The sequence below is a fragment of the Gracilinanus agilis genome, chromosome 1, assembly GCF_016433145.1.
Source record: "Gracilinanus agilis isolate LMUSP501 chromosome 1, AgileGrace, whole genome shotgun sequence".
Lineage (NCBI taxonomy): Eukaryota > Metazoa > Chordata > Mammalia > Didelphimorphia > Didelphidae > Gracilinanus > Gracilinanus agilis.
The window spans coordinates 11,129,793-11,156,695 of record NC_058130.1 but is presented as its reverse complement, the minus strand read 5'-3'; the positions used below and the strand labels follow the sequence as shown (position 1 = coordinate 11,156,695).

Here is a 26,903-nt window from a genome sequence, read left to right as displayed (position 1 = left end):
ATGCAATACAGCCATAAGTGGTGATTTGGTTCTGACTGTACTATAAATGGTATTACCGTGTTTTTTGATAATAAAATTTGGTGGAGTCAGGGAAAAGAAATAGGATGAACTGAGACAGGAAAGCAAGTTGATGCTAAATCTAAATATGTCTTGAAAACCACATTCATACACAAAAGGAATTAGACTCCATTCATTAGATATTAAGAAATCTTTGAAGGGTTCTTAGCAATAAAAAGATGAGATCTGGGCCATGTTCTCTGTCTTCACTGTCTTTAATTCCTTCCTAGAATTAGCCTTCCTATGGAGATTTTTATTTTTCCATAATTAGTAGTATTGATTGCAAATAAAAAGATAATGGAGACAAGGAGACCAAGTTGGTGGCTATCACAGTATTCCAGGAAAGAGCTAATAAGGATTTGAACTAAGGTGGTATTCATGTCATTGAAATGGAAGGAAATTATGGAAGGGAAATTTCATAGGTAGAAGTGAAAGTGCTTATCAAGTGGGAGTAAGGTAGAAGTCATACTGAGTATGACTTAGTACTAAGTAAATACTTAGGGAATTTTAAACTTTGGCATCCTACAAGAAGATGGTACTTTCTCTTTAAAGTTGAGATGATGGTGGGATTTCTCTAGGTAGATCGTATCCTAGTAATAAGAGAGAGGCTGTATCTTGGTAAATAGATTTGAGTCACTCTGGCAGAGTTCAGAGCTAAAATACTGGGACTGGATCAAAGAAATCAGTAAAGAAGGGACCACAGTGCAGAAAAGGGTCTAAAAAAAGAATACTGGCAATGTCAATGTTTAGAGTATAGGAGAACAAAAACACAGTCAGTGGGCACATAAAAGGATTTGTCACAGAGGCACAGAGAAACCTTTGCTATGAAAGCCAAATTAGAACAATTCAAAAAGGAGCTGTGTCAAATGCAAGTATCAGGAAAAGCCCACTGTATTTAATGGAGTGTCACTGAGGGAATCATGTCACTTTGAGAATGTAATGTCATGCCTGGTCAGAGATGACAATAAGCAGAGTATTAAAGGAGTGGTAACATTGGATGGAGACAACTGGTTTGGGAAAGAATTTATCTACAAAGGAAAACATAGAAGTTTTGGGGGGGAAATGGGGTGGAAGAAAGATGTCTTCAGAGTAGAAAAGACCTCATGTTATGAATGAAGAAACTCCTCATTTTATGAATGAAGAAAATCAGGAAGGAAGAGATTGCAATTATTTCCTTAGGTTTGCACAAGTAGATCAGAGAGAGAGTTTGAACCCAGGTCTTCCTATCTCCTAGTAGTATTCTATATCCTGTGATATAATTATTAACTGGTGAAATAAAGTCCAATAGAATACAGAGAGAGAAATGGGATAGAGGACATAAGTAGAGAAGAGATAAAATAATACATTAAGAAAGATCATATAGTAGTTAAAATCCTCTTTATTGGTCATGTTACATATATTTCAACCTATCCTTGAATCTGTCCTAGAATGACCAAACACTGGACCAAGAGATTAATTCAAATCTATTTCTCATCCTGACTACCAAATCTTGACTACCAAAATCTCTTTTTGATAGTTAGAGGGTTTGAACATGACTTGGAATTCCCCAGAAAGAGTGAAGTCATTGTAAAATTTTCATAAAAACCAAGATTAAAAAAAAAATTTCTTTTGAGAGAAATTTCAGGAAAAGAAACTTGCTAACTCCCCAAATCAAGAAAGCGAACTTTTTGAAGAAGGCGCCATAAAGAATCTTGCAGAAACCACACACTATCTCAAAAGATTGAGAATGAACTTTGGGATGTGGTGAATTGAACCAAAGGGAATTGAATGCATTTATTCTGAATGTAAACTCTTATACCAAAGGATATTGCCCCCTAATTGGCTTTTTGTCAATGTGCCTGCCAATCATTGGTTTCATTCTCTCTCTTGTATATTTCCCTCTTATCCCCAAAATATTGTAATTTCTTCTTAGATAGTAAAATGTTGTATGTACTTCTAGCCAGAAGATCTTTAGAGGTATAAGCTGGTTATGTGAAATGATTCATTGAGGAGGTTAGGCATGTTAATCTCCTGAAACCTTTCATTGGGGAGATTTCAACATGCTTGTCTCCCAATAGAATCACAGGGGGGATTGTGTAAAGGGAAACCCTTTCTCCCAGGGTTGTGAACTTTCTTCTCATCCGACCCATCCCATTAGCATGGCTTGAATGCTCCAAACAGAGGCCACAGGTTAAGAGCAATAGGAACATGTCCCAGAACTAAGGGTTACAGGTCCAGGTCAGAGAGACTTTGATTGGTTCCTAAGATGTGATAGACCAGCTCAGAAATAGAAGAAGTGATGTGGGAAAAAAGGACTAAAAAAGATGAGACCACAGAGGAGATTGAGGTATTTGGCATGAGTTTTCTGGGATTGATTCTTCTACTCCATTCGGTGTTGATGGCTCTGGTGGAAGACATCATTGTGGGCTGGTAAGACTCTTGTTCCAAAGTGACTACCAGACTTACATCTGGAGATTGGAACCTTGTCAGGGAGCGAGCTGAAATTCTATGGACAAGACTTTAGAGTGGTAGGCTAGGAAATAAATTTTCTACTTCCTTTCTTCATTATTTCTCTCTTATACTATATGTATATTAAATTAAATTGTTAAAAGCTACTATCATCCTCATGACTTAAGAGTTAATTTTATAAACAGTGACCACAACGATTTTTTACTAATATTATTTAACAAAACCAATTTCTTAATATTATATGTAGCATTTTAATTATTACATATTACAATTATTTTCATTATTACATCACTCAGTGTTAATAGACCTGTCACCCTTCTCCAAGACTGACTTTTTCAAGGAAATAAACAGCAAAACCAATGTCTCTAGAGAGAAAAAGAGACAGATCTTGGAAAGAGAATTAGTGCATGAAGAGGAGGCATCCACAAAGTCATGTTTCTTTACTGAAACATTATTTGAATGTTGTGTCAAAACCTTGGGTGAGAAGGGAAGGCAGATGAGAAACAAAGAGGCATGTTGAGACGATAGACTTTTCCTCCCTTGAAAAAGGCATAATGCTCTTATTAATTAGTGTTTTTAAGTGTCTCAAAGATGAAAAGTTCTAGGTACACCCTTAGTATTATTATAAAACCCTTTTGATCACTTTAAAACTAAAATAGCTTGGGGATTAAAAAAATAACAACAATTAAAAGCCAGCTTTGAAAAACAGGATGACCTTTATCTTAATCAGTGTCCTTTTTTTTAAAGGTGGGGTCTTATTATTTGAGTTTTGGAGGTTCATAAACAGTGGGGGAGGAGTGTTGGTTGTAAGCCAGGGTGAGGTCTCAATCAGGTTATGTGAGGCTGACCCTATTCTTGGGTTGGTTCACAAGGCCCAACTTTTGTTTTCAACAATCCAGCCTTTTTGCATATTGGGGTCTTGTAGGCCTTGGTCCCAGAGTCTCCTGGTTCAAGAAGGCACTCATAAGAGCAAAGATTTAAACTATGCCATATCTACTTGTTTAACAAGGAGATTTTTTTTTCCTTCACAAGGAAGTCTTATTATGGATGATATTTAATTTAGGAGTCCCTAGCTTGTAGTTGGTGTAGCAGACTATTGATTTTGGATTTCTTGGCCATTCTAACTAATGATCGGATTTTCTAGTTACAATTCAAAGAAAGGCCCCAGATTCAACTATGTCACCCAGTAGGAGGCACATAGACTTGGGGGACTGAAGCAGAAGATAACCCCAAAGATATGATTCTAGGCAGGGTGTATAGGGTTAAGGAGGGAAAGAGAGCAACTTTCTGCCTAGCTAAGTAAAGGAAGATTTGTTTTGAGCCATTGATCAGCTCCCAGGCCACTGTCAAGCACATTGTAACTATGATGAATGAATGGGTAGATGCATGAATGAATAGGTGCATATATAAATGGGGGGGGGACCTACATATAAAGAGCTACTTTATGTTAAGCACTGTGCTAGATGCTTGAGATTCAATTACAAAAGTGAAATAGTCTCTACCCTGAAGGAATTTATGCTCTGATGGGGGAGAGAACAAATATATTCAAATGGTGATCAAGAAAAGGAGTTTTAGTAAGGAGAGTGATAGGATTTGTAAGTGAATCCATAGATCAGTCCATTTGTGTTTCCTTTCCAGTAGCAATAGAAGTGTTCCTGTGATTTTTCTTCTTAGAGAAAGATAAGAAAAGGTACCATAGGCCGAATGGCAAGATGCTCTGCTGGAAGGCTGGATGGGATGTGAAGCATGGTCTCTGGAGAGCTAAAGAGAGGCAGTTCAGTGAGACTGCATTCATTCAGTCAGGTGGATGATGCTCATCTATCACTCCATCTTAATTCCTAACCTCATCCATCCAAACCTAATTCCATTTCTATTCCTAATTCAATCAATGAGGAGGTAGTAAGCACTTTACTATATGCCAGAAACTTTGCTAAGTGCTGGAGATAGAAAGAAAAAAGATGCAAAGTAGCCCCTCTCTCAAGGAATTCATCATCTAACAGTCACACATCCAAACAATCAAAAAGCATTGATTAAGTATCTATTCTGTATCAACCCTTAGGGAATGGCAAAGGAGAAAAGGAGCCATTCCTGAAAAGGCACAGATTTGGGAAAAGAGGGCTGTATGGGAACAAAAAGAAGGCAAATTTGGATATGAGATATTGTATGTGATGAGCGTTGGGGCGAGAGATGAAGAAGAAAGTTTGAGACCAAGTGGCGAAAGTCATTAAAGTCATTCAATTTCTATACTTGACTCTATGGACAATAGGGAGTTTAATGAATTGGAGAGCCAATCAATGATCAATTGATCAGAGATCAGATCAATGCTTTAGGAAAAATGATTTTTGCAGGTTGGGGAAGGATGCCATGGAGCAAGGAGGGCCTTGAGTTTTGGAGAGTCACTAGGAGGCTATTGGAATAGTCCAGGAAAGAAAGGATAATGACTAATGAAGGTAGGGGTGAGAGAGTGAGTGAGTGTGTTTGTGTGTGTGTGTGTGTGTGTGTGTGTGTGTGTGTGTGTGTGTAAAGGAAGGCATGTAAATAAGAGATATCATGAAGATAAACAGTAAGATCCAGCAACTGATTAGATACGGAAGCTCATTGGGAGAAGGGATCATTTTGTTTTGTGTTCTTGAATCCTCAGAGCTTAGCACAGTATTTTACACAAAGTACGAACTTGATCAATATTTGGTGATTAATTCATGGCTTGAGGGAAGGGTCCAAGATAATGAATTAGGAAGTTATGAATCTGGGAGATTTGAATGGTGATGTCCTCCAAAGAAATAAGAAGGTCTGATAGGAGTTAAACCTAATGGGTTATGTTTTAGATGGTGTTATTAGAGAGACCTATGGGATGTTCATTCTGAAATGTCCAAAGATAGTTGGCAATACAGGCCTGAAATGTGGTGGAGGAACTAGGACTGCATCTGGGAGTCATTCTCATGGAGAGGCTACTTAAATCCATGGAAGTTAATGAGATCACCAAGGAACAGTGTACAGAGAAACAAAAATACAGAGCCTGGGAACACCAACAGGTCGGGAATGAGACGTGGATGATCAACTAGGAAAAGAGACTGAAAAGAAGTGCTCAGCTCGGTAGGAAGGGAACCAGACAGGAGAAGTATCCTGAAAACTTAAAGAGGAGGAAATATTCTGGAGCAGAGTGCCCAAGAGTATCAAGTGCAACGGAGAGGATGAAGAGTCATAGATGGAGAAAAGAATGTCAAATCTAACAAATGAAAGATTATTATAATAATAATATGATTATTTTTACAATGTACAATATAATTATATTATACAATATAATATACATTATATATCAAAATACAATATAATTACAATAATAAATGAAAGATTTTGAAGAGAGGCATTTAAGCTCAGTAATGAGATCCGATGCTGAACTACAGAGTGTTAGAGTGAAGAGGCAGTGGAGGCAACAGGTATAGACAATCCTTCTCAGGAGATTGGCTGAGAAAGGGAGGAGAGGTCTATGACAATTACTTAGTTAAGGGGATGGTTGGATCTAGTAAAGGACTTTTGAGGATGGAGGATACTTGGACATGTTTAAGAGGATAGGGAGTATTTGATGGTGAGGGAGGGAGAAAGAAACAGAGAGTAAAAGAGAAAGATATGAAGACATATACAGAGACAGGAAGAGAGAGAGAGAGAGAGAGAGAGAGAGAGAGAGAGAGAGAGAGAGAGAGAGAGAGAGAGAGGAAGAAGAGGATGGTTGGAATACTCTACTGGAGAAGAAAAGAAGAGATGAAATCAAAGCTATCTAGAGTAGTACTGACCATAACAGAGGGAAAAGTCACCTTCTGAGAATCAATAAGGAGAGCAGAGGACTGATATGGAGAGGCCTTGAGAGGAAGTGAAGGAGAAAAGGCAAAGTCATCTGGAATGGCCTTAATTTTCACAGTCATGAAATAAGAAATGGAATCTTCATTTGAGAAGATGGAGGGAAGGGAGATATGGGAGCCTTGAGGAGAGAAAAGGTTCGAAACAGCTTCTGTGGGGAGGGTGATATGGGATCAATTAGGAAGGAATCAAAGAAGTGCCTTGTTGCGGTGAGGGCCCAATTGATCTTAGGTGACATAAATTTGCAATGGATCGAGTCGGCATGATTTCATGATTTCCTCCACATTTGTTCATCAGAATATGAATATTAGCATGAGAGGCAGATGGTGGGCTTCATGCAGGGCTCCAGTTTGGCAAGAGACAAGTAGCCAGAGGATAAGGGAAGGATGAGATATGTGAGAGTAGAGGCCAAGATGGAGTTGAAGTAGTCGAGATTCAGAAGGGATAATATCCTCATCCTCAGATTTCTATAAATCCTCTACAGGATGAATACTCACAAGTCCTGAGGGCCTGCCTTTACTTCTCCTGACATTGTGAGGATTGCAGTGGAGCATGCTGGTCTTGCATTAGTCCCATGTAGTAGAGTAAGTAGACCATTGAACCTGGAGTCAGGAAGACCCAGATTGGATTCCCCTTTGGACACTTACTATCTTTGTGACCCTGGGGAAGTCACTTAACCTCATTTCCTTCTTTTTAAGATGGGGGGGGTAGACTACATGACTTCTGGAACCCCTTCCAACTCTGGTTCTATGACCCTGTAATTCTCCTTTCTTGGTAGATGAGCAGCTGGCCTTCTTTTCCAAGCATGGAATATATAATATTCCCATTTGTCAAAACACATTAAGATGAGGACTAGTGAGGCCATCCCTGTAGTTCCTTCATGTTTTCAGAAGGAGGGCATTGGAGAGTGGAGTGAGAGCTGGGGTTCTTTACCCAGTGAGCCCCTTGGCTTATGGGATTCTAGTCACCTCCTGAGGACCTTATCATTGGTGATTATGTAAAACTGACAGCTGCTTATAATTATTTGGGGCTTTGGGTAGAAATCATTAAAACCATCTGCCTTTATCTTAACGCTACCAGACTTAAACCCAAGGGGTTGCTCCTACCTAACTTCAAACAGGGCAGCGAGGAAGAAAAGACAGCTCCCCACATTACTAACAAATTTTCAGTGATTCATTTACATGTACAACCAGTTATTTCAACAGCCTTCCAACCTTTAATTATCTTCTAAATATATGTAATTTGGGACTGCTAATTAGGTAGCAATTTAATGCTCTCAGAGGGATTCAGATGCACTGTTGCTTTTTTTTTTTTAATGTAAACTCCAATAAGAATCATCACTGGTATGCAAATGACTTTGTTCTTTGGTGATGCAATGAAGTGGAGAAGTTTGGGCACTGGGCAAAATCTTGCACAATTTGACTTTCTGCTTTAGCTAAGGATGAGGTTTTGATCATAGGAAGGGGAAGCTGAAGTTAACAGGGCCTCTGAGCTGACCAGAGACAGAGACAAAGGCAGAGACAGAAAGATAGAGGAAAAGAGGCAGAGAGATAGAGAGAGACAGAGAGAGAGTCAGAGAAAGAGACAGAGAGAGACAGAGAGACAGAGTCAGAGAAAGAGAGAGAGAGGAAGAGAGAGAGAGAGAGGAAGAGGAAGAGAGAGAGACAGACAGACAGACAGACAGACAAAGACAGAGACAGAGACTCAGAGAAAGAGAGAGAGAGAGACAGACAGACAGACAGACAGACAGAGACAGAGACAGAGACAGAGAGAGACAGAGAGAGACAGAGAGAGAGAGAGACAGAGAGAGAGACAGAGAGAGAGACAGAGAGAGACAGAGAGAGACAGAGAGAGAGAGAGAGAGAGAGAGAGGAAGAGAGAGAGAGAGAGGAAGAGGAAGAGAGAGAGACAGACAGACAGACAGACAGACAAAGACAGAGACAGAGACTCAGAGAAAGAGAGAGAGAGAGACAGACAGACAGACAGACAGACAGACAGAGACAGAGACAGAGACAGAGAGAGACAGAGAGAGACAGAGAGAGACAGAGAGAGAGAGAGACAGAGAGAGAGAGACAGAGAGAGAGACAGAGAGAGACAGAGAGAGACAGAGAGAGAGAGAGAGAGAGAGAGAGAGAGAGAGAGAGAGAGAGGAAGAGGAAGAGAGAGAGACAGACAGACAGACAGACAGACAAAGACAGAGACAGAGACTCAGAGAAAGAGAGAGAGAGAGACAGACAGACAGNAGAGAGAGAGAGAGAGAGAGAGAGAGAGAGAGAGAGAGAGAGTCAGTTTATTCCTTGTAGGAGTCTGACACCGCTTACACAGTTCATTGATGTCTCACCCAGGGCCTACATGTTTCTGTGTTCCTGGCAGAGCCTACAGATCAGAACGGATGCCACTTTCCTCATCCATCCTCATGCTGAGCCCCTTCTCTGTGTGAGTGAGTGTGTGTATGTGTGTGTGTGTGTGTGCGTGTGAGCCTGTGTGCGAGTGAGCCTGGGCACACCATTATCCAGCTGGCCACTGTGTTAATTAAGACTCAGTGGCTTCCCCAGGGTAGGAGAGAGCAAGGAGCATTTTGCTCGGAGCCCTGAGCTGCTGTTTCCGGTGTAGTCTTTACCCCTGTTGCGAGGGATCTCAAAATTGCATAAAGATGGGCCTGCGCTGGCTGGGAGAGAACCTCTTGATCACTGAGATGACGTCTCGCAGTGATAGAAACCAGGACTCCAGTCTGAGCCTCGCATTGTTGCTCACATTCTTGAACGGAGGCTACCAGAGCAGCTGAGGCTCGCCGGCCCCAGGAGGCAGGCGAGGGGGCTTGAAACACATCTAGAGAAAGTTGTAGATCGTTCTTCCACATGAAGCCCAGAATTACAGTTTGATGAGGTCGGGCGCTCATTCATCATGGGCCGTGGTGCACGGACAGTCTCAGGGACTGGCCCAGGGAGGGGATGAACGGAAGAAACTCAGAGGTCAGCGTGTCCTCCAGAAAGTCTTGCTCCTCACCTGATCCCGTACAGTGGGAAGCTTCTGCCAGACGATAAAGAAATCAACCCTAGAATGGTCCTTCCAACCCATTTCCTCAAGGGCCCCCCACCCTTCGCTCAATGAACGCCATAAAGCCTTTGCTTCCTGTCCTTTGAAGCCCATGTGTGGAGACTACATAGAGGCAGGCTCGGGGCAAACCAACGCCAGGGCTGTTGGGGGTCCCTGAGCCGAAGGAGAAAAGTAGCCAAGACTGCTCTGGCAGTGCCAGGATGGGATGGAGTCTTAGCTGGGGATGGGGCCTCCGCACCGCGTCGGGGGAGGTCATGAGGGAAGTCGCTGGACTTCTCACAGCCTTTTCAAATCCTTCCTAAGTTACCAAGAAAATACTGGCACAATAAGCCTTGGAGACACTCATTTTCTTGGGTGGGGAATCCTTTGGAGGAAAGGGGTTTCACACTTGAGGCTTTTCCACAGATGGATATTGTAGCATAATAGCCAGATGCTGAATTTGGGGGAAAGACCTGGGTTCAAATTCTGCCTTAGATGGTTACTAGCTGGGTGTCCCTAGATATAAATAATGACCACAGCTAACAGTTGTTAGCTTTTATATACAGTTAGGATGTCGGGACAATGATAATCTCTCTCTCTCTCACGCTCTCTGTCTCTCTGTCTCTCTCTCTCTCTCTTTCTCTCTCACTCTCTCCATCTCTTTCTCTCTCTCACTCTCTCTGTCTGTCTGTCTGTCTGTTTCTCTCTCTCTCACACACACACTCTCTCCATCTCTTTCTCTCTCTCACTCTCTCTGTCTCTTTCTCTCTCTCACTCTCTCTGTCTCTGTCTGTCTGTCTGTCTGTCTGTCTCTCTCTCTCTCTCTCTGTGCCAGGATGTCACCTCTGCATTCTTCCTATTCTATCCAATGGCTTATCTCCCTGCATAGAATATTGACTCCCAGAAGAATGAAAGGTGTCTACTTCAATCATTGCATTTCCCTCAGCACTTCCCAAAAGGATATACATATTCTTGGTGACCAACACATATTTCTGGAATGAATGAAAATAAACATTTATTAGGCACCAACTATGTGTTAACAGTGTGAGTACAAAGAGAAAACCAAGGCTGTCTGTTCTCACACTAATTGGGGAATGAGCCTTTAGACTGAATGGATGGATGGCTCCTCCAGAAGCTCAAGGGGGCCAAAATGATCACGTCCATTGATCCATGGTCCAGCCATCATGAAACAGGACAGGGTTATGACTAGGAAGGAGGACTTACAATGTCAAGATCAAAATCTCTCCCAGCTCCAATGCACCCTGCAGCTGTGGAGACACCCTCCACCCCCTCTTCTTGGGATCTCCTGGGACTTGGAGTTCACATGGCTTATTCCAGGACGAGGCCTGGCCAAGACTCCTCTGGATACGTGCTCAACTTTCTCTTTCTCTCCTTTCTCTAAGGGATCGGGGTGATATTCAGCAAGACACCACGGAGGCAGGAGTATTGGGGGCAGTCGGTGTTCCAATGTCGCCTGACACACAGTAGGTGCTATAGAAATGCTCATCCCCTTCCCTCATCTTTGTCACAGAACCAGAAGCCACTCGTCCGGCCAATTTCCCAGCAGCCCACATTCCAGCATCCTCAAAGCCCTCCCAGCACCTCGCACTCATCTTCTCTCCCCTTAAAACGTTCCACTGCTTTCAGGCATTTCAGCACCAACATGTCGGCTGTTCCTGTCGCTGCACAAAGGGATTGAGCTCTCCTCCGAAGAGAAGGATGCCGGGGCCTCGCCTGCCTCCCCGCTGCTCCTCAGCCCTGGCCCCTCTGGACAAACCCGGCACAGTCCAAGTAGATCTGAATCGAGTCTCGCTGCTCTCTGCTCCTGTCTAAGAGACAGCCCAGGGTCCAGATTGACGGGCGGCAGCAGCCTTGAGCGTGGCAGTGCGAGGGCGCCACCTAATGGCGAGCCTCTCTCAATTCACCAGAAGCTCCTCTGCAGGTGAGGCATTGGGAGGGGCGCGGAAATCCTTGGCAAAGCCCCGAACTGGATCTGAGCTCCTGCCCACGGGGCTAGGCAGACAGGACGCCCCAGCGTGTGTCCGATGCCTGATCGGGCAGGCTCGAGGCCGCGGCTGCCCACCTCAAGGATGGGGCAGAGGGACGGACCGAGCAGCAGATCAGAAGGATGCCCAGGCTGCCCGGCCGCAGGCAGGCTCCTCCTTCTAGGTGGGATTCCCCTTTGCCCCACTGCGGTGGACTTCCTCCCTGCACTAGAGAGGCTTGAAAAGACAGCAAAGGAAGAGACCTTAGCCTGAGGCGGGACCTTAAGCCAACTGAACCCAGGGTCGGGGCATCCTGGGAGATTTCGGGGGCCTCGGAATTGAGATGGAGAAAGAGACTCACATATACAGGCCCCGAGACACAGAAACACATGCCTTCACTAATTTTTCTCTGAAAATGGCATTTTCTTTCTCTATCTATCCATCTATCTATCTATCTATCTATCTATCTATCTATCTATCTATCTATCCATCTATCTATCTATCTATCTATCTATCTATCTATCTATCTATCCATCCATCCATCTATCTATCTATCCATCTGTCTATCTGTCTATCTATCTATCTATCTATCTATCTATCTATCTATCTATCTATCCATCCATCCATCCATCCATCTATCCATCCATCCATCCATCCATCCATCCATCTATCCATCTATCTATCTATCTATCTATCTATCCATCTATCTATCTATCTATCTATCTATCTATCTATCTATCTATCCACCTATCCATGTGTCTATCTATCTCTTTATTTATTTGTTTGTTTATTTGTTTTTAAATCTGACTCTGAGAACTGGGCCCCAGGCTTCCCTCTATGGCAGAAGGGTTCAAGGACCCCAGGAAGGCAGGTTAAAGCCTGCCTCTTTTCAAGTTGAGAATCCTGAAAGCTCTTAGTGGCTCAGTCTCCTAGATTAAAGCCGGGAGGGGAGCTGGGGGGTGGGTGGCGTATGTGAATGGGAGGAGGAGGGAAGAGGAGGAAAAGGGAGGGAAAAACAGAAGCAGAATGACTGTGTTTTGCTCTCTAGCCAGAGCTCAGAGGCAGCAGATGGTCCAGCTTGCCTTCCATGCTGACGCTACTCCTGTCAGAATCCGGCTGGGGTTTTGAGAGTACACAAAGGTTTGCAAAGTGCTTTACAGATATGAGCTCCTTTGATCCTTACCCCTTTAGAATCACCCCCATTTTACAGATGAGGACATGGAGGCTAACTTACCCAGCTAGGGCCAGGTCCCACAGCTAGAAAGCATCTGAGGGTATATGGGAGTCCAGGTCTTGCTGAGTCTGGGTTCAGTGATCTATCCACTGGCCATGACCTGCCTCTAAGGGCCAGTTAGAGGATCTAGATTTGAATCCCAGCTTGGTCAGTTAGCCAGTGAATAAACACTTATTAAGCACCTATAAGTCAGGTACCATACAGAGAAAGGCAAAAGAGGGTCCCTGACCTCTAGGAGCTCAAGAGTCTTGTAGAGGAAACAGCATGCAAACAAGGATGGAGAAGCTCTGAAAAGGCTTCCTGCAGGTCATCAGAAGAGGAAAGGCAAGAGAAATAGGGAAAGTGGGAAAAGCTTCTGGATGAAGATACCTTTTAGCTAGGACTCTAAGGAAGCCAGAAAAGTCAGGAAGCAGAGGTGAGGAGGATGTTCTAGCCCTAGCGGAACACAAGAGAATGTGGCCAGAGCCAAAAGATGAGCACAACCAAGAGACCAGTGTCACGGCGTCAGAGAGTACCTGGGAGAAGGAGGTGAAAAGTGGGAGAAAGGTTGGGGGAAGAACACTAGATTATGAAGGACTTTGAAGGCCACAGGATTTTTTATTTAATCCTCAAGGTGATAGGAAGCTTGTTGGGTTGGACTGGGGGTAAAGCATAAGGACTGGATCTGAGCTTTAGGAAAATCATTTTGGCAGCTAAATGGAACGTGGAAAGGAGGGGAGAGAGACATGTGGCAGGAGGCCCACCAGCGCCATTTGCAATAGTCCAGGTAGGAAGATTCATTCTGCTTCTATTATCTGTGTAGCCTTAGAAAAGTCATTTCCCCCAAGTTGGGCCTCAGTTTCCACCTCACTAAAATTGATGGGGTTGGATGTCCCTTCCATCTCTAGAGCTATGATCGCCAAAATATGTTAAAAGATCACATAGAACCGAATGCCAGCATATACGTTACAGAATATCACCTCTTCGGCCAGGAGGACAGTCGACCCTCTGGGCTGTGTAGAGTTAGATTCAAAGCATCCAACATGCCATCCACAGAAGCCTTCTTTCCCTCTGAGGACCTCGGCTTGTGGATGCCGTGTCATCCCTCGGGGCTCCCCTCCGACCTCTGGACCACCTACAGTGGCATGGTCAGGAGTCACCATATCCTGTTCTTTGCATTCTTGGGACTACACGATTGGGGACTTTGGAGGGTGCCCAGATCACCTAGCAGCAAGGCACCCTGAGGGCACTTGCCTGGGCATGCCCAGATTGCCTAACAGGGAGGTACTCTGAATTCTTTACCTTCTTTTACTGGCTATATAGTGGGGACAAGCCAGAACATGCCACATCTTTAAAACTGGTGAAATGGAGACATGTAGACCTGCCTATGCAGATATGTACTCATTAACCTTGAACTAGAATCGCCATTTTCTTCCATTATATTTTTCATAATTGAATATTTTTAATACATTTGTATAATCTCTTCCAGACACTATTTCTGGTTCACAATTCTCCTGCTCAGTTTTTCTTACTCCGTATGGAAGGCAAAGATCCCAGCTCCTCCTTAGTGTAGGTCCCATGAACTGAACCAGTGAGAGGGAGGGACTTCCTGCCCCTGATTCCTTCGCTTGTCTTCTGGCTCTAAGAAATGGGCCTGAGGGTGGTGGTTTCTATTTTGCATCCTTTGTCCTTCTCTGTTTCAAACACTCGTGCTGATCCCCAGCAGACTTGGAGGTGTTGGAACCAGGCTTCTAGGTGGGGTGTTATAGCCAGGCCACCCACCTTGGAAGCCTGATGGGTCAGGGGGCTTGGAACTCAAGTCAAGGGGTGTTTGAACTTGAAAATGCGACTGTGTCTCCTGTAGGAATTAAACTAAGCTGGAAACCTAATCCTCTTTCCCTTCTCAGAGGCTGAGGTGGCCCAAAAGGTTTAGGGAGGGTGGAAGCAGCATTAAGTCCCAACTGTTGAGGAGTAAGTTTGTATATTTGTGATAATAGTGCTGAAGCTTTGTAAAAGCTAATCCTGCTGTTAAGTGGTTAGATGGACCAGGACTGTAGGGTACTCTATAGTAGGGGGCGTCCCACTGGACTGGTACAGGGGTGGGAGCCAATGGCAAAGAGCATAGACACACCCCCAAGCCACGGAAAGTACTGGAGCAACATGGAGAATGCCCTTGGTCTTACAGCTTTATAGCATTAAGGATCAGCATACTCAGGGCTACCCTCTACTGACATTCAGTTGGGTCCTTCTGGATTTCTCTCTTCCCCCTGTCTTTGAGTGAAAAAAAAATCTGTTCCTGATATTCCCAATTATGAGAGGATAATTAATGTTACCTCAGTCTCTCCTCTGGTTGGTGCCTTGGGACAATTCTTAGTGGTTAGCCATATGCATACTATAAATGTTCCTCAGCTAGAAAATTAATTTTGAGTTCATGTTTTATAAAAGGAAGACAGAGAGAGGTGCCCAGAACTCCTAGTAAAAAAGAGATGAGAAAGAAAGGAGAAAATTGAAGAAAGGAGGGATTGAGGGAATGAGAATAAAAGAGAGGAAGTGAGGAAAGGAAGAAGGATGGGAAAGAGAAAGGAGGATGTGGTGTAAAGGTGGGAATGAGTAAGAGAGGAAGAAAGAAAAGGAGAAAGGAAAAATTAAAAGAGAGAAGGAATGGAGGGAGGAAGGAAGGAAGGGAAGGGAAGGGAAGGGAAGGGAAAGGAAGGGAAGGGAAAGGAAGGGAAGGGGAAGAAAAGAACTTAAGATGCACTGATGTCAAAGAAAATTTTAAAATGATGAAATAGGTAGAAAAAATCAATTTCTAAAGTTACCCTAACCTGGTATTATTATCTAACCAGGAGGATATTAAAAGTCAGATTAAGAACAATCTCCAGGGAGTTCTCCTGAGATCCTTCACTGCCCTGACAAACTCCACTATTGGGCCTATTTTCTGCCTATTCCACACAGTGTCTGACACAATGTCCTGCCAAATGGCTTTAGCTGCATGTGAGCTCCATCCATTCTTTCTTGGGCTGTCATGCTGGTGAGGAGAGAGAGAGAGAGAGAGAGAGAGAGAGAGAGAGAGAGAGAGAGAGAGAGAGAGAGAGAGAGAGAGAGAGAGAGAGAGAGAGAGAGAGAGAATGGCTGCTTGCTGCTGCCTGGGTCATCACTCTGTAGATACCTATGGCAGAAACACCCTGGCCATCCTCCTTCCTTCAAGGATACATTGCTCCAGTTTTATGTACCAATGAACAGTAAGAGAATACATAAATGAAGCAACCTAGGCTCCTAGAGGTCAGGGATGTTTCACTTCTGTCTATTTTCCCCCAGTGTGGCATAATGCCTGGCACATGGTTGTGGGTCAATAAATGCTTATTGATTGACTGCCTGAAGCCCATTAACAATTGGCATTTGAATAATGTTTTAAAGCTGGCAAAGTATTTTAGGCAGATTATTTTACTTAGTGCTCCTAGTAACCCTGTTTCCCCATTTTCCTGATAAAAGGTCTGAAGTTCAGAGAAAAAAAACAGAAACTCAGTAAAATTCTGATGGCCACCCAACTAGGAAATATCCAGTGCAGGATTTGAACTCAGGTATTCTATACTCTGAGTCCAGGGAATCATCTGATTAGACCAGGCTGCATCCTAAAAATTTGTAGATGAATCAACTCTAGGACGCAGGGCTAATAGCCTGGATGTCAGTGTCCAAACCCAAAAAACATTTAGGCAGGTTAGCTATTCTGTTGGACTGTTCAGAGATCATTAAAGGTGGGAGGGTGGGTAGAAGAGATAGAAACAATGCCAGCAAAGGTTGCAGAAGGAAAGATGTTCTGGTTCTGCAACTTCTAGTCTTGCAGAGATGCCTACTGCATTCAAGGTGGAAGGCCTTGACTAGAGTTTTCCAGCCAGTAGAGGCAAGAGGTAGGAACTGAACTCAGATCTTCTGAGACAGAGGTCAGGACTCTCTATCTACTAAGCAACACTTTCTCACTTTAACTTCCAGATCAAGTATCAAAAGTATATCTTTAATCTTTGGTTCAGAATTACTTCCCAGTCATAGGAAGTTTGGATGAGGCTTGATTAGATGTAATAAAATTGTCCAAAAAGGATCTGGAGGTTAGAGTGGACCCCTAGCCTAACAAGTATCAAAAAAGTGACAGAGAAGCAAAACAAACAAACAAAAAATGAGATCTTGGGACTTGGGGATGAATTAAGAGAGGCCACAACTTGCAGGAATACTGTACTTAGCATTCCACAGAATTCTGCCCCAGCCAGGTATCAGCCAGAGGACTGAGTTCAATCCATATTTTGGGATCAAAAAAGAAAACCAGCCCCCCTGAAAAACTGAGGAGCCTTTGCAGGACACTGAAGAACCTTGAAACCAAATCATTTGTGCATCATGTGAAGGAAACTGTTTATTTTGCCTTGGAGAAGAGAAGGATGAGGTCAGACCAGATCTGAGCATTTGAAAGGGGGAGGTCAGGTGGGAGAGGAAGGGAAGTGACTCTGTTCAAGCCCCAAAGGCAGAATGAGGAGTAGAAGTTACTAAATGGACAACTCCGGGTTCTATTGAAGGTGGGACTTAAGACACATGCTGTAACAGGGACTGGGTTGGACTCTAGTCTGGGCCAGGGAAGCAGACAATGAGGCAGTGAATGTAGGACAAGAGGAGGTCAGTGAGATCTGAGTTCAGAAACTTATTGACTGTGTGACCCTGGGCAAGCCATTTCCTTTTTTCATACTGCTTCCTCACCTGTTAAAATAGGAATTATTCTCACATCTCCTTCCCAAAGTTGTCATAAGGTAAAATGAGATATTTGCAAAGCTCTTTGCAAGCCTCAAAATTCTACATAAATATTAGCTCTATCGTTATTATGAACTATTAGTATTCTCCTTGCTATTTCCCTTTTCCGAAGGTCTTCAAGCAAAGGGTGGATAACTGAGCCCTTGAGGGAGGCTTGTAGTGGGGATTCTTTTTGGGGGGGGGAGGAGACGGTTACAGAGAGGAGAGGCCTCTTCTATGTCCAGAATTGGGTTCCATGATGTGGCTTCTCAAAACGTTTACTAGATTTTAAGAGGCGGTGGGGTAGGCTGACCCCACGAGGTACTGGCAGGACATCCATCAGCCTGGAAGACCCAAGAGATGAACTGAGCAAAGAATACTTCTCTGTAACAAAACAGGGCTTTGGTATGGCTGCCAAGATCCATGAATTGGAAGGAGACCTTCCAGGGCCAGTCCACATGTGCGAGTGGCTTTGGAGAAGCTACTACTTCACACCCAACAACTGTACATGTTTTAAAACAAATTTTGGATGAAACCAAGTCAAACAAAGCTGGAAGAGAAGAGCACATTGGACCAAAGACAGAAATATTGGTTGTGGGCTTGAGGGAAGGCTTCGTCTTGGCTTGGGCCGATGGAGGAAGGATGAATGGAAGGAGGAAGGAAGGCTTGCAAGCCTGTTCCCTGGCTCTCCTCAGCCTGGCCCTTTCATCTTTTTGTGCTCCATGGCTGGTCTTTCTTGGCAGAGAGCAAAGGGGACATCCCTATCTCCTAAGAATCCAGCTCTGTGACTCAGGTTTGGAGTAGAGGGAACAATCCTTCCCTGCTCATGCTCGCCAGGGAAGCTACTATTCAGGGTTGTCCTCAGGGAGGATCACAGCCAATGTGGCCTGCTGCCCAGGGCAGACACACAGGTTCCCAGAGGAAAGAGAGAAAGTGTCTCCTTGCAAAGTTCCCATCCCAAACAAATGAAAGAATGAGCAACAACAGCTGCCCTGGATTCAGTCACTCATCCATGCCCTTCGAGTCCTTCGTTCAACACATATTTATGGAGTATTCACTATGCCTGAGGCACGATGCTATGTTGTCATGGCAAGAATAAAAGACAGGTAGACAGTCTCTTGACTTTCATCCAATCTAGCGAACACCTATTAAGCAACTACTGTATTCCAGCCTCTGCGGACAAAAATACACATTTTTTAAAAAAAGACTTTTTAGGGATTCACATTCTCCTTGGCAGAAATAAAAGGATAATCAATACAAATATATAATGAAAGTAAATCAAAAGACCACAGGCTTCTGAATCAGGAATCAGGAATCAAGTGCTACAGCTGGACAAGAACTTCTCTACAATAAGAGGATCTGGGGTTCAATGTCTCTGAGGCCCACTGCTCCTGGTTAGGCTTGATGAAATATGCCCATTGGCTCTCTAGTTGGCTCAATGACAGAATATAGAACAATACAGTGGAAACAAGACCAGCTCGTTATTTGAATCCCAGTTTTGCTATCCCATCTCTATGACCCTCACTAACTCACTTAACTTTCATGCCCTTCTCTGTAAAAATAAAGAAGTTGGCCTAGATGACCTCTGAGTCTCTAGCTAAAGGATTCTATCATTCCCTTCTGGGTCTTCTAAATCCAACTCCATATTCCAGATCTAATTGTAAGACTGTCATACCAAGCCTCCTCTGACCACTCCAGTCTAAACTTTCTTCTCCTTTCTCAGGGCTTAAAATGTAATGCAGGATTTCTTGCATTGGCAATATTAGCCTGGACAATCCTGTCAGTTAGATGAATGGAACTTTGGCCTGGCAGGTGCCACCCGTATGCCGTCCTAGGTCCTGACAGTTGGGCTGTGTCTATAAAAGCCCTGCAAACCCAACCTTAGGGTTCTGATTTCCTTGACCTCACCCAGACACCCAGCTACCCCTGACTTCCCCTTGGGGACCCCAGGAGGGATTGAAGGGAGGTGGTTTGTGGAATGTGGGCAGGATTTTAGCTTAGAGTAGCCTAGGATAGGGACACCCCTAAACCAACTTAACAACTACATCTGTTTAGCTGGTAGATCGAACAACATCAGGGCAGTGTCAGATTATCTCAGGCTGAAGGCTGGTTCTCTCAGCCTGACCTACCTTCTAGGTCCATTGCCAACACTTACTAGTTTCTCAAGACCCTAAACCCTCTTACCTCAGTTTCCCTTTCCTGTTTAAATAAATACCTTAGCCTGAATCAGTGAGTTCCTGTAATTCCTATATCATCACCAAAGCTAAAGAGACTGAGGAGAGGGCAGAATATAAGTTAGTTGAGTTTGCTGTGGAGTGAAACCAAAGCCTCCATTGTAACCAGGAAGTAGAGCCCCACTTCCTGCTGGGTTCTGCTCTCACCCAATAGTGACCAGCTGAGGCTGCTCAACACTGATAGCCCAAAATCTTCTGCTGATCTAGTTACTGGCTCCCGGGCCCCTGGTGACTCACTTTTACTACCAGCATCTTAATGACCATCACATTATCTTCCATTACATTAAGGAAGTAGGAGAGCAGGAAAAGTAGTGCTCCAGGAGCCAAAGACCTTAGTCTGCCACTTACTATTGTATGACCTTCAACATCCCTGAGATTCAATTTCTACAACTGTTGAATGAAGAGGTTAGACTCGATAATCCCTTCTAGTATGGAAACCAACAAGAATATGAGCTTCTCCTGTATTTGTTGTAGTTCCATAGGGGTTGGCCTTTAATACCTAATGAGATTAGGATTGGATACTCTCCTGTTTAGGGCTGGGAGTCTTGGGAGTCCATTTAGACCATTGTATAAATGAAAAAAGTAAGGGACAGGGAAGTCGAGACTTGTTTAGAATCACATAAGTGACAAGTAGTCAAGGAGGGGATTTGAACCCACATTCCTAACTGACTACTTGTCCAGTGTTTAATCCACATTCATAGGATTGGGTAGAAGATGCTGTTTTAGAGGTCGTCTACTCCAACCTCATCATCTGAGAGATGCTATGAAAAGTTATCTGGTTATTCTCTTTCTATGCTAGCCAGGCCTAATACACTTTGAAAGCTGGAATGAAAGGCCCCAATTTCCTCTTGACCTCTCCCAGATGCCTACCATGGGGTCTTCAAATTCCATAGGTCCTTAAGAACTTCTTTGGCGATTTACGTCAGATTTCCAATGGTCAATTTTCCTTCCCAGGCATATTGCAAAATCATGGTTTTAGTCAAGAAAATACTAACTTTAGATTCAGAGGACCTGTTCCCCAAGTTCTGCTTATTTCATTCATTACCTGGGACAGTGGACAAGTCACCTTCAGCTTCTAATGACCTCATTTGTACACAGAGGGCTAGATCACCTGCGAGATGCCTTCCAATATTTGAAAGTACGATGATCTGAGTTTGCTTTGGGGTGGATTTAGAGGGAGGACAGAGAATATGTCTTTTCCTTTCTCAGATCTCCAAAAGGGCCTGGGAATGCATTTTACTTCAAAATGTATTTATTAAATCTCTGCTATGCAGGGATAAAGTAGAAAATAACTGTTCTTACCCATAGCCATTCACATGAGACAAGACATTTGCACAGAAAGCTATTATAAAAGAAAGAATAAGAGAGGCCAAGGGAAGATACTGGCAAAGGGAGAAGATAAAATGGAGGAAAGCAATGGAGGTCAAGTGGAGGTGGGTGGAAATCAAGGAAGTCTTCCTGGAGTAGGTAGCAACTCAAATGGGCCTTGAATGAAGGGAAAGAATCACCAATAGAGGTGTGTGTACGATGTTAGAAGAATCCACTCCAGGAGTGGCACTCCAGGTAGGGAATGAGCAAAGAGGTATCTAGGGAAGTAGGGAGTGAAAAGCATTTTTGGATGGAACCCAGGACATGATGAGGACAAGTCAGAGATAAGACAGGAAATGTATTTTGGAATCAGATTATGAAGGGTCTTGGATTATAGGACAAGTAATCTGTGCTTAGATAATGGATAATACCATTCATGCTAGACTTAATAGACTTTGAGTTAGAAGAACCTAGGAATTAGCTTGTCTAACTCTTCCATTTTTCCTATGATGGAACTGAGTATCAGAGAGGAAAATATCTGGCCTGAAGTCATATAAACAGAAAAATAAACAGAGGCAAGTTACTGTTTACTGATCAGCAGAGTCATTCCTACAATTCTCTGTGGAGAACATGGTAGAGGGGGAGGGTTGAGTTGCTCCAGCATGAATTGGTAAATGAGACTATGGAACAACCCAGGGACATAAATGTGTCAAGGGCAAATAAGCACCTGGCTATGTTTATCTAGTTCTGTGACTCAGTGAAACCATGAATAAACATCTAAGGAAGGTTTCCAACATGCCTCCCCCATCTAGGCTCTTCCTATCTGACCACCCTAATAGCTCGGCACAGATCGATGGATAGACCAACAAGCACTTCAGATCCATAGCCATGAGAGTGTGTCTAGGCTAAAAAAAGGAGGCAGGAAATGAGTGGATGCCATAGCCAACCATAACAGGTGTTAGGGAGTACATTCGAACAACTTTAGAGTGATGGCCCAGAAGATGAGCGACCAGGTTCTCCCTAAAGCACATCAACACATATTTATTAAAATACTGCCTCTGTTTTTTTATGCAAGATGGAGTCCTAAGCTAAATCAACCATGATCTGGGGTATTTGGTGAACATTACATTCAACTCTGGTCTTTTAGAAAATTAAAGAATTCATGTCAGGATGGTTTTAAAACCCTTTTAACTGTGTTCAAACCTCTCAGTGCCATGTTTTGGGGAGGGCATTGACAGGCTCAGGAAATTCCAATGGAGGACAACCAGAATGACATCAGAACATGAATTCATAAAGATGGAAGAAGTATTTTAGAGCAAAGCTGACTCAGGGAGGATGCAATGGTCTTCTCTACTCTTTGAAGAATTGCCAATAGGAAAGAGGGCTGAGACTTGATCTTCCTGACCTCAGAAGAAAAAAAAAAGGAGAAACAGTTGGAGGAAGTTAAAAAGTAACCAGTTTGGACTTGATTTGGGAAATGGGGTAGAGAAGGAGACCTTTGAAACTCATCACTACTCCAAGTAGAAGAGGGAGCCTTTGGATAGGATGGATCTCACTTATTGTGAGACTTAAAACAAAGTTACTCTGGGATTATGAAGTAGAAGAGATTCTTAGGCAAGTTTGGGTAAGGCTAGATGGCTATAAGGACCCTACACCCAGTCACTGAGATTCTCTGATTCCTTGACTAGAGATGTAATGAACCCAAAGGATTCCTGTAGGTTTCAGAGCAATATTTGTAAGCTAAGTCACAGGATACCATGTTGATTAGATTGAACTAAAGTTCTCAGGACCTTCCTGCCAGAATGTGACTGAACATAACTGTAAAAACTGGAACAATCAGGCCATCTGTTCATCTGAATTTATAACAATTGTTGATAGATTGGCCATTCTATTTTTTTAAATCCCTAACTTCTGTGTATTGACTCATAGGCAGAAGAGTGGTAAGGGTGGTCAATGGGGGTCAAGTGACTTGCCCAGGGTCACACAGCTGGGAAGTATCTGAGGATTTGAACCTAAGACCTCCCATCTCTAGGCCTGACTCTTAAACCATTGAGCTACCCAGATGCCCCCTAGATTGGCCATTCTAGAAACAGTATGTAAAATTGAACACAGAAACCTTGCCAAGGTTCACATGGCTGAGTAGAGAGCTGTGGTTATGCAGCAAGGTCATATGCAAGTATCGGAGCAGAACATTTTCTGTTCTGCAAAGATGAAGAAATGAAGAAACATAGACATTGGAAAATGGTGGCATGGGAGTCTTTGTTTAAAATATCCTCATTTCTAAAGAAGGATGGAAGTTACAAAGAGACAAATTTAAACTTGATCTATGGAAAATCTTCCTTCTGATTATAGTTCTCCAAAGATAGAAGAGGTTGCTTGGTAGGTTCTCAGCTCCCCTCTTCTGAAGGCCTTTAAGCAAAGACAATATGGCCACTTGTGAGATATGGCGTAGTGGGCACAACATACTCATGTTGGAGTTGGACTATTTGGTCCTTCCAGCTCAGAAATTGGGTGATTTTTGATTACCTGGTATTTATTCACTCATTCATTCCACCAAATTACTTAGTCTTTACCATGTACAAGGAGCTGTAAATTATATATATATATATATATATTCCCTGGAAAAAGCTCCTGGTCAGAACTGCTGATCATCTCATTCAATCTTTCCAATTTCCATTCTGAATAAATAAACAATCAAACACCCAGCTAAATGAAATGCATAATTCCTAACATCCCTGTCTAGCTCGCCAAACTGGGCTGCCCCTGAAAAGGTAGTGTGCTCAGCATCACTGTCAGGGCCTTCTTTAAACCAAGATTTTCAATAATTCTAATGGAGTTACATATGGGATTAGCTATCCAATTAATTCTGGTCTTTTCTGCAAAAATATTGGTGAAATGGGATATTATGGTAAGTGCCAGCTTGAAACACCCATATGGCGTCCACATGTATCCCGAGATGAATTCATTCCTACCAGGACTCTCCCACCAAGGCTGAAGGGTGATGGAACTCTATCTGGTGGGAGCGTGTCTAAACAATGAGGCAATCCAGGCTGGAGCCAGTCCCCTCACACCAGAGTGTTGTGTCAATAAACATTTGCATAATGAATGCAGCCTCCATCTTTCTGATATTCGCAAGTGCCAAACAGGAAAAGAGAGGATATTTCTTACTGCTAAAAACGATTCTGGCTCTCATTTTTCTTTTTTCTTAAAAAAAAAAAAATCCTATTCAGCATCCTCACTTCACTGAAAAGGTGGGAAACTACGGGTTTGGGATATTGTATACCGGCAGACTCGGTTGATACATTGATTGGTTTTATGGGACTGGGTTTGTTTTTTGTTTTTTTGTTTTTTTGCTTCTTTTTTTTTTCTTCTTTTGATTATCCTTTGCTACAAGGAAGAATTTTCTGGGTAGAGGAAGGGGGAAAGTATATCTGGAAATCAAGGTGATTAAAAAAAAAGGATCAGGGGGCAGCTGGGTAGCTCAGTGGATTGAGAGTCAAGCCTAGAGACAGGAGGTCCCAGGTTCAAATCCGGCCTCAGACACTTCCCAGCTGTGTGACCCTGGGCAAGTCACTTGACCCCCATTGCCTACCCTTACCACTCTTACACCAAGGAGCCAATACACAGGAGTTAAGGGTTTAAATTTAAAAAAAAAAAATGAAAAAAAAGGATCAATTTTTTTTTAAACAATTTTCTTGCTTCAACAGAATTTGGAGTAAATACCACTTTAACTATAAGGAAAAAAAATCATGGAATACTTTTGGAGCAAAGCATTAGAAAATATAAAAGATAACAGGATAATTGCTTAAGAAATTCTTTGTAATCTTTCAATTGATTGATTAAAGTCCTTTTGATTGTTTAGATTCTAACCCCTTTCTGATGAGCTCGGAGGTAATGAGGCACTCATGATTTGATGATCAAGGATTTTAATTTGTTAAATAATACTTAAAGCAAATGGGCCCAAATATGGCAATCTTTCTTTTGCATGGAAGTATTTGTTCTAATGGATATTTGTCTCTATGAATCTCTTGTCTATTAATTAGATCATGTCAATTTATATTAAGTACAAAAACTGTTTAGTAAAACTTTCACACCTATTACTGGAGCATAATAAACAACCTTTAAAATGGGCAGAGGGGAAAGATGAATAACCAACCATAGGCCTGCTCCCATGCCTACACGGAAGGCAGCTTTCTTGTAGCACTGGAAATGCTTACAGAAATTTAAAAATCCAACGTAATCTCCAGATTCTAAATAAATACACAAAGACGCTAGTCTTACCAGAGGCCTGAGTTCAGGATGTGTCAGAATGTAGCCATTGTTGGTGATGGCAAAAGCATAACCATGAATCCCCAACTGTGGTAGAAAAGAAATTGGAAAAAAAAAGAAAGGAAAAAGACATCATTAGCCCATCCCCTGTGAAGCCCCAGAGCGGCCCAACATTTAGTAACTAACAGCTGAAATGTGGCATTCATAACCCTCATCAGCCCAGTATTTCATTAAAATGAACACAAAGCACTGATCCTTGACATTTGGTGGAAATGAAAGTCTGCCACTGGGATGAGCTTGGTAAATAGCACCCTTTAAAAATGGCGCCCGGATACTTGGAAGAGGCTTCTTATGATCTGTGGAAAGTGAAAATAATTCAATATTTTATTTCTTAATGCTTCAAAGGCTCATGGGCATTCCGTGTGAAGCTCTCCGAGCTAATGTTTGCCTTTCTACCTGCTAAGGGGTGCCAAGAGGACTGAGATGTGGACACGGAGGCCTTTGAGCACCCTATATTTTTAGAGGCTCTCCCCTAGGTGTTTCTTAGGCAGCTCTCATTTTCCAGAACCTTCACTCTCCAGCCTTCAGGCTACAAGCCCACCCTGAGAGGTTGTCTTCACTCCATTGTGTATCCAGCAAATTGTTTCCCAAGTGCTTCCCCCTACACAAAACCTGTAACAAAGCCTGAGGGGCAATTGTCAATGCAGGGGCCAATTTAATTGATGGTTTCTGACTCAGTGGTGAGATGGGAAATAGTTTGAGAGCAATGAAATGTTTTATTCCCCCTAAAATGTATGGTAATCAAATTTAACACTGAACTTATTTAAATAATAATCGCAGCTTTTGGACAATATTTCTATTACACAGTTGACTGCACCCATTGGCTAACAATAAATTTACCTACAAATCATTCATGTATTAAAACTGCCTGGAGTATAGAACCCCCACGGATATGTTTCAGGGGAAAAAAAAGGAAAGAAAAGAAAATGGAACCCACTTTTGCAGGAGCTGTGAAAAGAAATTGGGAGGGGTGGGGGGTGAGGAAACCTTCTATTTTTCCATTGAGTTATTTCATAGCTATGAATCGTCCTGGTGGTGAATGTTATTTTCTTTTGAAAAAGGTCTTTATAGCTCATGTAACCAAGCATGGAGCCCTCTGAGGATCCAACCTACGGAGCCTTCGAAGCATGAATTACCCAGGCTGTTTGTTGATTTAAACTAGAGGGAGCCATTGGAAAGCTTCCTCAGAAAAATGGACAGATTCACTTAAAAGCTTTCCAAGGATCCAGTCTTGGGAATGTACATGGGCAGGGAAGTGAAGAACGGCGGCAGGAATCACGAGGGTACCATATGTAGGCATCATTCTATGGGCTTCCTGAGGAGCCGCTGAGATCCCATATCCATGGAGGTCATTATTATTTATCTTCCAGTGAATGTGATCAGCAGCTCCTATGCAACTCTCTCAGGGGCAAAGGTTCGTTTCAACGTTATTTCAGAGAAATCTGAGTTCTTCTTCCCTTTGAGATGAACGTAGACGAGTTGATCTTTTCTTTCCAGAAAAGTGCCAAGAAAATGCCCCGGCCTCGCTTTCCTTTCTGTGCACGACTCCTTCCCTGGATGGCACAGGGACATCTCAGAAAAGATTCGGGAAGTTTGGCTTTTCCCATTAGCACCAAATGACATGGAATGGGAAATCTACCCCCTCCACTGAAAAGCAAGCGGGATTTT

General features: G+C 43.0%; 1 protein-coding gene across 1 annotated transcript in view; it reads right to left on the bottom strand.

The window, feature by feature from the left end:
• The window catches only part of CACNA2D3 (calcium voltage-gated channel auxiliary subunit alpha2delta 3), an 858,102-nt gene that overhangs the window by 238,075 nt on the left and 593,124 nt on the right, over positions 1-26,903 (bottom strand). Inside the window, exon 19 of the mRNA XM_044675448.1 lies at positions 25,188-25,262. Coding sequence (XP_044531383.1) covers positions 25,188-25,262 — 75 coding nt within the window. The remainder of the gene's footprint in view (positions 1-25,187; positions 25,263-26,903) is intronic.